This window comes from Plecotus auritus (assembly GCF_963455305.1).
Source record: "Plecotus auritus genome assembly, chromosome: 2".
Classification (NCBI taxonomy): domain Eukaryota; kingdom Metazoa; phylum Chordata; class Mammalia; order Chiroptera; family Vespertilionidae; genus Plecotus; species Plecotus auritus.
This window is the reverse complement of record NC_137771.1, coordinates 156,577,842-156,588,942: the sequence shown is the minus strand read 5'-3', so window position 1 is coordinate 156,588,942 and position 11,101 is coordinate 156,577,842. Positions and strand designations below refer to the sequence as shown.

Genomic DNA, 11,101 nt, shown 5'->3' with positions numbered 1-11,101 from the left:
ATGGGAAATAGTGCATCTATAGCTGATAGCCTGACAGCAATTCCTGCCAAGGAGACCTATGTGTGGTACAGAAAATTTATGATAGAATAGCCCTCTGGCCTGCAAACTCTGCATGAACTTAAGACACTCTTGGGTCTGCAAGGTCTGAATCAAAAGGCCAATCAACATGTTGATCAAGTCTATAATACCTTTGATATGAACAAGGTAAGAACTTTTACTTTGCATTTGGCTATGGTTCTGCATCTTGCCTTTTTTAAAATATAAAGTAGCATGAGGTAAAACATGTGCTTCCCTCTGAATTGGGGAGGTCTTCAGAGACCCCGTAGCTTGTGGGTAAGTGAGTTATTAAATGCGTTTAGCACTGACGGTGTGAAAATAATTGGGAACTAGCCACTCCACCCTTGGAAATGTTCTGCATGTAGGGAGTTATTTTAAAACCAAAATTAAATCTCCGCATGGAATGCTAATGCTATCGTTTAAACAAATCTAATAAGTGCAGATTGATTTACAAAGACTATTTTCAAAGTGTTTAATGCAATGGAGACATTTTATAGAAATGCAAATTATAGAAATCTGCTTTCTAAGGTGTGATTGCATCTAAATTGGAAGATAAAATCAATACAAATTAGCCAATGTGTTGTTCTTGCCCAACTCAAAAGTGGAAATGCTTCATAATACTTTTCTTTCCCTCATATCTGACTAATTTAGTCTTTGGGGAAAAACAAAACAATTTATAGTTTTAAATTCAGATAAATTTTAGTTTCTAAAGATAGTCACTCAGCTATTGCCCTAAATTTACTCATTCCTGAAGAGTCCCAGCACATTTCATTTCATGTCTTGGAAAAATATTAAGATGAGAAAAGAAAATATGAAATAGTAAAAATAAGATCAAAAAAGTAATCTGAAATACCAGGCTAAAGATGTTGCTGCCTGTTTTTCCTTGTGAATTTCAGTTATTTTACTTGTAGATCAGTAAATTTCAAAATGTATTGATGCCATCTAGAATAAAAGGGAAGGGGGAATACTACTCATAGAAAAACAGATGAGATTGGAAGGCCGGACATGACAATAGAAGAGAAAGAATGCCTTATGAACTTACTACAATTAAAATGATTACCTGACTGTTCAGATGTGTGGAATCCAGCACAGCCTTTTTCCAAAGCCAAAAAGCAGATGACCAAAGGGGTTAATAACAAAGAACTGGAGTTAATAACCAAGAACTGAGCGAGGCTAACCAAGAAGCAAAGAGAGAGGACTCAAATAAACAAAATCAGAAATGAGAGAGGAGAAATAACAACAGACCCCACAGAAATACAAAGGATTGTTAAAAAATACAATGAACAACTCTATTCCAACAAATTGGACAACCTGGAGGAAATGGACATATTCCTAGAAAAATACAACCTTCCAAACCTCAATCAGGAAGAATCTAAACATCTCAATAGGCCAATAACTATGGAAGAGATTGAAGCAGTCATCAAAAAGCTTCCAGCAAACAAAAGCCCAGGGCCAGACGGCTTCACAGGAGAGTTTTACCGAATGTTCAAGGAAGAACTAAAACTTATCCTCCTCAGACTATTCCAAAAAATTCAAGAGGAAGGAACACTTCCAAGCTCCTTCTATGAAGCCAGCATCACCCTATTACCAAAACCAGATAGACAACACAATGAAAGAGAATTACAGGCCAATATCCCTCATGAACATAGATGCCAAAATCCTCAACAAAATTCTAGCAAATCGGATCCAGCAGTACATCAGAAAGATCATACACCATGACCAAGTAGGATTTATCCCAGGAATGCAAGGATGGTACAATATCCGCAAATCAATAAACGTGATACATCACATAAACAAATTGAAAGATAAAAATCACATAGTTATATCAATTGATGCAGAAAAAGCATTTGACAAAATCCAACACACTTTCTTGATAAAAACTCTCAACAAAGTGGGAATAGAAGGATCATACCTAAACATAATAAAAGCCATATATGATAAACCCACAGCTAACATCATACTCAATGGGCAAAAACTAAAACCATTTCCCCTACAAACAGGAACAAGACAGGGATGCCACTCCTATTCGACATAGTACTGGAAGAATTAGCCATTGCTATTAGACAAGAAAAAGAAATAAAAGGCATCCAAATTGGAAAAGAAGTAAAGCTGTCCTTATTTGCAGATGACATGATACTGTACATAGAAAACCCTAAAGACTCCATCAAAAAACTATTAGACTTAATAAATGAATTCAGCAAGGTAGCAGGATACAAATTTAATGCCAAGAAATCAATGGGATTTCTACACACCAATGGCGAATTTACAGAAAGAGAGACTAAAAAAGCAATCCCATTTACTATTGCACCAAAAAAATTAAGATACTTAGGAATAAACTTAACTAAAGAGGTAAAAGACCTATACGCGGAAAACTACAGGACACTGAAAAGAGAGATAGAGGAAGACATAAACAGATGGAAGAACATACCATGTTCATGGATTGATAGAATCAACATCATCAAAATGTTCATACTACCCAAAAAATCTATAGATTCAATGCACTCCTCATTAAAATACCAACAGCATATTTCACAGACCTAGAAAGAACTCTCCAAAAATTCATCTGGAATAAAAAAAGACCCCGAATAGCCACAGCAATCCTGAGAAAGAAGAACAAAGTAGGTGGGATCTCAATACCAGATTTCAAGCTGTATTACAAAGCCACTGTTCTGAAAACTGCCTGGTACTGGCACAAGAACAGACATATAGACCAATGGAATAGAATAGAGAATCCAGGTATCGACCCAAACCACTATGCTCAATTAATATTTGACAAAAGAGGCATGAACATACAATAGAGTCAAGACAGTCTCTTCAATAAGTGGTGTTGGGAAAATTGGACAGATACATGCAAAAAAAATGAAACTAGACCACCAACTTATACCATACACAAAAATAAACTCAAAATGGATAAAGGACTTAAACATAAGACAGGAAACCATAAAAATACTAGAGGAATCCAGAGGCAGAGAAATCTCAGACATATGCCAAAGCAATTTCTTCACTGATACCACTCCTAGGGCAATGGAAAGGAAAGAGAAAATAAACAAATGGGACTACATCAAAATAAAAAGCTGTTGTACCGCAAAAGAAATGATCAACAAAACAACAAGAAAGCCCACTGTATGGGAGAACATATTTGCAAATGTTATCACTGATAAAGGTTTAATCTCCAACATCTACAGGGAACTTATACAACTTAATAAAAGGAAGATAAATGATCCAATAAAAAAAATGGGCAACAGACCTAAATAGAATCTTTTCGAAAGAAGACAGAAGGAAGCCAAGAGACATATGAAAACATGCTCAAAATCACTAATTATCCGATAGATGCAAATCAAAACGACAATGCAGTACCATCTCACACCTGTCAGGATGGCAATCATCAACAAATCAATAAACGACAAGTACTGGTGAGGATGCGGATAAAAAGGAACCCTCGTGCACTGCTAGTGGGAATGCAGACTGGTGCAGCCACTGTGGAGAACAGTATGGAGTTTCCTCAAAAAACTAAAAATGGAACTCCCATTTGACCCAGTAATCCCACTTCTAGGAATATATCCCAAGAAACTAGAAACACGAATCAGAAAGGATATATGCACCCCTATATTCATAGCAGCACAATTCACCATAGTTAAGATTTGGAAACAGCCTAAATGCCCATCAGCAGATGAATGGATTAGAAAACTATGGTACATCTACACAATGGAATACTACACTGCTATAAAAAAATAAGGAATTCTTACCATTTGCAGCAACATGGATGGACCTGGAGAGCATTATGTTAAGTGAAATAAGCCAGTCAAGAAAGAAAAACACCACATGATCTCACTCATTTATGGAAAATAAAGAACATTATAACCTGATGAATAAAGTGATAGATACAGAGACAGTAAAGCACTGAACAGACTGTCAATTTACAGTGGGAAAGCAGGGGAGTGTTGGGGAGGGAGGGGAAGAGATCAACCAAAGGACTTGTATGCATGCATTTAAGCACAACAAATGGACGCAAGACACTTGGGGGGTGAGATGAGGGCATGCGACAGGGGTTAGGGGAGGCTGGGGGAAGGTCAATGGTGAAAAAAAAAGGAGATATATGTACTACTACATGTAATACTTTAAACAATAAAAAAAAAATTAAAATTAAAAAAAAAAAAGATCAGGATCCAGATAGGAAGAACTCTGCAGGCTCCAAAATCAATTCAACCCATTAAAAGCTATGAGAGACATTGACAGTAATTTAAAATTATAATCACTGAGTTTAATACAAAACCCAAATTTTTTTTTCATAGAAGGGTAGAATGCTAAAAGCTTTAAATACCATGTGTGATATGTGCACTTTAATGTGTATTATACTTTAATAAAAATTTTGAAAATAATAAAAAAATAACCAAGAACTGCATGAAATTAATGCCTATTTTAATCCTTATAGTAAAGTCAGAAACAAATTTCTTTGAGGACATTGTTGTCTTTTGTTCCTTGTTATCAAACATGAATGAAGCGCTGCCTGTGTAGCATGACTGTGCTTTCCTCATAAATTGTACTTAGCATAGTTGCATGCAAATGGGGCTCGGCCCCTATGGAGCTTACAGGTCATTGGGAAAATGAGAAAGATTCTGCTTGTGTTCTTAACTCTGAAATATGTTCTGGACGTGCTGTAGAGTGAATGTGCCACCCCAAATTCATATGTTCAAATCTAAACCCCAATGTGATGTACTTGGAGGTGGGGTCTTTGGGCGGTGATCAGGTCATGAGGGCAGAGCCTTCATGAATGGGATTAGTGCCCTTATAGAGTGACTCCCAGAGAGAGTTTTGTCACCCTTTCCCCCATGTGAAGACACAATGGGATGACAGTTATCAATGAACCAGGAAGCTGGTCCTTAGTAGACAGGGAATCTGTGCCTTGATCTTGGATTTCCCAGCCTAAAGAACTGCGTTAAACTACCCAGTCCATGGTATTTTGTTATAGCAGTGGAACTAAGGCAGGATACCATGTGCATGTTGCGTGTTGTTTCTCTTTGTCTCTACCTCTGTGGCTATCTCAGGGCATGCTCGCTTGCTCTCTCACACTGTCATTCTCGGTTTCACAGTGGAAGTCTGTTCTAGACAGCAGCTTCTTGGCTCTGACAGTACTCCTGAGAGGTTAGAAGATGACTTCCCATCAAGTTCTGTAGTTATTCTCCAGAGGTGTCGATGTCATATCCCAGGACAGCGAACCGCTGTTAGCCCACTGTTTGTGAAAGCACTGTGCATGTCTGTGGTTCCTAGGCACGAGCAGGAACACATGACAGGCAGTGCTGAGTAGAAACACGGTGCTGGCAAAAGGAAGCCGGCTGTCAGGGAAGCAGACCATGTCCAGAGAGATGGCCTAGGGCATGTGCCATAGGAGTGAGAATCCTCTCAGTGACCCAGCCCATCTCAGGAATGTAAACAACTTGGAAGCTCTACTAGCATTCGTAATTTATTGTAGAGATTTTATGTTTGCTTAGGAAGCAAGAGCACCGGGCAGTGATGACAAATGCCATGAAAGGTGTGGGGATCTCAACATAAAATCAGGTCATAAAATGAGAAGGCTAATGATTGTTCATTATCAAGTGATAGTAAAAAATGATATGCAATTATGCAAAGGAAAAAAAAGAGCCATGGATGTAATTAGATCAATAAAACTATCAGCTGTCCATAATCTGGAGGATTTACTCTTTCTGTGGAGCTCCTCTGCTGCTTTAACTGTTCTGGGGAGAAATCATTCTAAAATGCATTTCATACTTTCCTCCTCCTCAAAGTGCTGGCAAAACATTTTCTTGATATCACTCATTATTATGAACATTGGTTGTTACATTTATAAAATACCATGAAGCACCCATGCGTATTGAAGTTGCTGGGGATTAGTTTCCTAATGTTAAAATTCCTGAATATACCTGCTTTTGTTAAAGCTTTAACATCCCAATCTCTTTTTACTCTGCCATTTTTTACATATTTTATATATTTTTTAAATTTATTTCAGAGAGGAAGGGAGAGAGAGATAGAAACATCAATGATGAGAGAGAATCATTGATCAGCTGCCTTCTGCACAGCCCTTACTGGGGATCTAGCCCGCAACTCAGGCATGTGCCCTTGACCGGAATCAAACCTGGGACTCTTCAGTCTACAGGCCGACGCTCTATTCACCAAGCCAAACCAGCTAGGGCTTTACTCTGCCTTTTTTAAACCTGGGTTTGTCTTGTACTCAAGTTAACCAAACTTATTTGAATAGTGCATGAAGTAAAACTAAATAGATTCTGAAGTTTAGAGTATCAAGTTTATAACAGGTCCTTTGCCCAACCCCACACCCTAGCAGGCTTCTCTTTGGCACTCAGTAACAATAGTTAATGCTCTCTGAGTGCTTATTATAATGTGCTTGACACAGTTCCAGGCACAGGACATAGACGAACACGTTCAATGTCACATGATTGTAAAACGTACTCATGTTGGCACCTCAGACCACGAGGAAAGGCAGTTAATTGACCATGGCCCCAGTGAGTCACTTTGAGACCAATCACTGCGCTTGTACTAAGTCCATGCCTGGGTTTAGATTACCACCAGTGAACAAGTGCAGCAGAAATAATAAGGCCTATCTATTCCTAAAAGACAGGGGATTCCATTGTCATCTGACTTTGACTCAAGGATTCCGGGGAGGTTTTGTCCACAACCATAGGTTTAAGGAGTATTTAAGGACATTTTTCCTGCTCTCTTCACCTGGGACAGGTTAACATTTTGGTCTGACATCTCCCCCAAGCTTCCCTGACTTTCTTCCTATTTCCTCCACATAGCATTTCTCCAAGTAAATGTCTTAAATTGGATTAAGAGGTCTAATATCCTATGAATAAGAGTCACAGAAAAAGAACCCAGAGAAAATGTAATATTATAACAAAACAAACTAGAAAATTTTCCTAGACCTATATCAGATACAAGGGCCCAGCACAATCAACAGAAAAAAAGATCAACCTACAGCATATGCTGAAAAGTTTTGTAACAACATGGTTAAAAGAAGATCCTAAAATCTTCCAAAAGGGAAATAAATGGAAATCAAAATAGCCTTATGTGGTCAGTGTGACTCAGTTGGTTGGAGCGTCATCTCCTACACCAGAAGGTGGCAGGTTCGATTCCCGGTCAGGGCACATACCTAGGTTGCAGGTTTCTCTCTCTCTCCCTCTTCTCTCTTCTCCTTTCTCTCTCAAAAAAGTAAAATGACCTTGAGCTTCTATAGACCTATATAAGAGACTTGAAGTACAGCTAAATGGATAAATGCTTCCAAAATTTTGAGGGGAAAGTATCAAGCCAAATCAAATGTGAGAGAAAATAAAGACATTCAATGACTGAAAATTTCACTTCACACTCCCTCGCCCCTCCCTTAGGAAGCTACTGGAGCACATGCTTCAGTAAAACGAGGGAGTCTATTGACAAAGAGGGCCAGAGTGAATCCAACATAGGAAAATAAATATGTTCCATCCAGGATCATGGAGAAGGAAAGTCCAGATAAAATATTATGCAGGAAGCCCAATGTGCTGCTAATCTAGATGAAAAAGAAGGAAGGGGATTCAGGGAGGAAGACCTGAAGAGATGACATTGATGCATTATCTACCATGTTTGAGAATTTCAAGACAATATTATTAATTGCTGTTGAGCCCATTTAATAGTGCATTTGAAAAAAAACAACAACAAGGCTAACTGCAAAAAAAAAAAAAAACCCTCAAAATTTAAACTGGAGACTTAAAAATTTATTACAAAAATTTTACACATATACAAAAGTAGAATAATTAACTCCCATTGACCCCTCATCCATCTTCAACACATCAAAATTTTGTCATTTTGCTTCGAAGTCTTGTTTTTTTTTCTGAAAATTTTTTATTTTATTTTATTTATTTTTTTAATATTTTTTATTGTTTAAAGTATTACATGTAGTAGTACATATATCTCCTTTTTTTTTCACCATTGACCTTCCCCCAGTCTCCCCTAACCCTGTTGCATGCCCTCATCCCACCCCCCCCCCCCAGTGTCTTGTGTCCATTGGTGTGCTTATATGCATGCATACAAGTCCTTTGGTTGATCTATTTCCCTCCTCCCCAACACTCCCCAGCCTTCCTGCTGTAATTTGACAGTCTGTTTGGTGCTTTACTGCCTCTGTATCTATCACTTTATTCATCAGATTATAATGTTCTTTATTTTCCATAAATGAGTGAGATCATGTGGTATTTTTCTTTCATTGCCTGGCTTATTTCACTTAGCATAATGTTCTCCAATTCCATCCATGCTGCTACAAATGGTAAGAATTCCTTCTTTTTTATAGCAGCATAGTATTCCATTGTGTAGATGTACCATAGTTTTCTAATCCACTCATCTGCTGATGGGCATTTGAAAATTGTTTTATAATAAAATAAACCACTCAAACATTATACGATTTCACTTACAAGGACTTCATTATTCAATATAACAATAAGGACTCTATTATTTTATTTTTGTTAATGCTCATCTGAGGAAACTTTTTCCATTGATTTTTAGAGAGAGTGGGAGGGAGAGGGAAAGAGGGAGGGAACAGAGGGGACAGGAAGAGAACCATCGATGTGAGAGAGATACATGGATTGGTTACATGGCTTCCCCAGACCAGCCACCTATGGCATAAAGTAGATGTTGAACAGATATTTACAAAGTAACTAAATAAAATAATAGGGGAAGTGACAACTTTAGTATCCTCACTTTTTTATACACACTTTTTCCTTTCCATTCCTCTCTCCTTCCCTCCATTTTTGTCTCATATTTATGCCAAGGATATAGTGATTATCTCAAGGAAGATTTTTAAAATTTATTATTTTTTTAATTGCCCTTGCTGGTTTTGCTCAGTGGTTAGAGCGTTGGCCTGCAGACTGAAGGGTCCCAGGTTTGATTCCGGTCTAGGGCATGTACCTTGATTGCAGGCTTGATCCCCTGGCCTTGGTGGGGATGTGTGGGAGGCAACCAGTTGATGTGTCTCTTTCACATGGATGTTTCTTTCTCTCTGTACCTCTCTCTCCCTTCCACTCTCTCTAAAAATTAATGGAAAAATATCCTCTGGAGAGGATTAACAAAAATAAAAAATAAATAAATTCAAATATTCTCTGGAAAAAAATACATACATTAAAAATTGTATTGAATTTATTGGGGTGACATTGGTTAATAAAATTATGTAGGTTTTATGTGTTCAATTCTATAATTCTATCATCTGTATATTGTATTGTGTATTCACCACCCAAAGTTTAGTCTCTTTTTATCATCATTTATACCCCCTTACCCACTTCTATCTACCCCCACCCTCCTTTCCCTCTGGTAATCACCGTACTATTGTCTGTGTCTTAGAGGTTTTTGTTTATTTGTTTTACTTAATCCCTTCACCTTTTTTCACCCAGTTCCCCCAACCCCATCCCCTCTAACAGCTGTCAGACAGTTCTCTGTATCTATGAGTTTGTTTCTATTTTGTTTGTTTGTTTTCTTTATTAGATTCCACATATAAGTAAAATCATATGGTACTTGTCTTTCTCTGACTGGCTTATTTCACTTAACATAAGTTAAGGTCCATCCATGCTGTGGAACAAGGTAAGATTTTCTTCTTTTTTTACAGCTGAGTAGTATCCATTGTATAAACGTACCACAGCTTTTTTTAAACACTTATCTACTGATGGAACTGTAGCTGCTTCTGAGTCTTGGCTTAATAGTGCTGCATATATTCTTCTAACTAATGTCCTGGGTTTCTTCAGATATATTCCCAGAAGTGGAATCACTGGGTCATATTGTAGATCCATTTTTAATTTTTTGAGGAAACTCCATACTGTTTTCCACAGTGGCTGTATCAATATTAAATATTTTTAATTTGTGTAGCAAGTAAGAATTTCAGCTCACATACTCAGGCATTGAAGAAATGTAACTTTAGTTTTCCATAATGTAGTTAATTTATACTTTTAGTCCCCATTTTACCAAGGAGAGGTCTCCCTCCATTTTCCAGGGTTTGCATATAAACCCCATGGACACATCTAAACCTCAAGGTAATAATAGGCCTTTGCTGAGGTAGCATCATGTCTCACCTCCTACTTCACTTAGAAGGCTGCTGTCTTGCTCAGCTGGGCCTGCTGGGTCCAGTTTTCTCACAGTTACTTTATACTCCTAAACACAGAAGCCTTGTAGACTAGTTCAGAATTGTCCAACAGTACTCCTTACAGACTTTCCTCCAAATCTATGTCAGGTTCAGGGAAACTTGTCGAGTTTCTACCCAGTCAGTGAATCATAGGTGCTTCTGCCTTTACATCTGACAACCCCACCTGGCGTATCTATCAGCCAGCCCTCCAACCATTCTTGGCCTTTCAAAGTGGTAACCTCTCCCTCCTCCTCCCCACTGCCCAGTGTCTTGTAACTCTCTTCCTTCCCTATTCCATACTTCCCCAGTCTATGGAATCTTTATCTACTTTGGGAATAACCAGGAGAAACTAGAGAAACTGACTCTAATTTATGTATTCTTCGAAATTTTTTGTTAATGACACCAATTTTATTCTCAGAATCCTGGAAGGCTTAAATTCCTGAAACTCGAGATCTAAGAATGAACATTTGATTTCTGCTTTTTTGCTGTAATGACTTATCTCTCAAGCAATAAATGTCTTTACTGAACGTGGGAGGATTTCCAGGGGGCAAAGTCACATCCTGATTACATCATATTATTATCCCACTGCACTTGCAAATATTTATTGAAGACCTGGAGGCTTGTGGAAGGAAAGTAGGTACAAAGATGAATAGAAATTGGTCCCTTTCCTCAAAGGCGTTTATAATATAGAGGGGTGACAAATGCATCCTCAACAAATAAAAGGCAGTAAATAAAGATTGAGAGGCCAAAGCCCAACTCTAGTTGCAAGGTTTCAGATGGGTCTTGGGTATTATAGGGATGCTTTTATTTATTTATTTTTAAAATATGTTTTTATTTATTTTTAGAGAGAGAGGAAGGGCAGGGATAGATAAAAACGTCAATAAGAGAGAGACATTGATCGGC

The 11,101-nt window shown here is 37.9% G+C and overlaps 1 protein-coding gene across 1 annotated transcript in view; it reads left to right on the top strand.

Annotated features, from left to right (window-relative positions):
• Positions 1–11,101, top strand: part of GUCA1C (guanylate cyclase activator 1C) — a gene marked incomplete at both ends in the record, with an annotated part of 42,120 nt that continues 31,019 nt past the window's right edge. Inside the window, 2 exon segments of the mRNA XM_080654677.1 lie at positions 1–87; positions 91–204. Of these exon segments, the coding sequence (XP_080510803.1) occupies positions 1–87; positions 91–204 (201 nt within the window).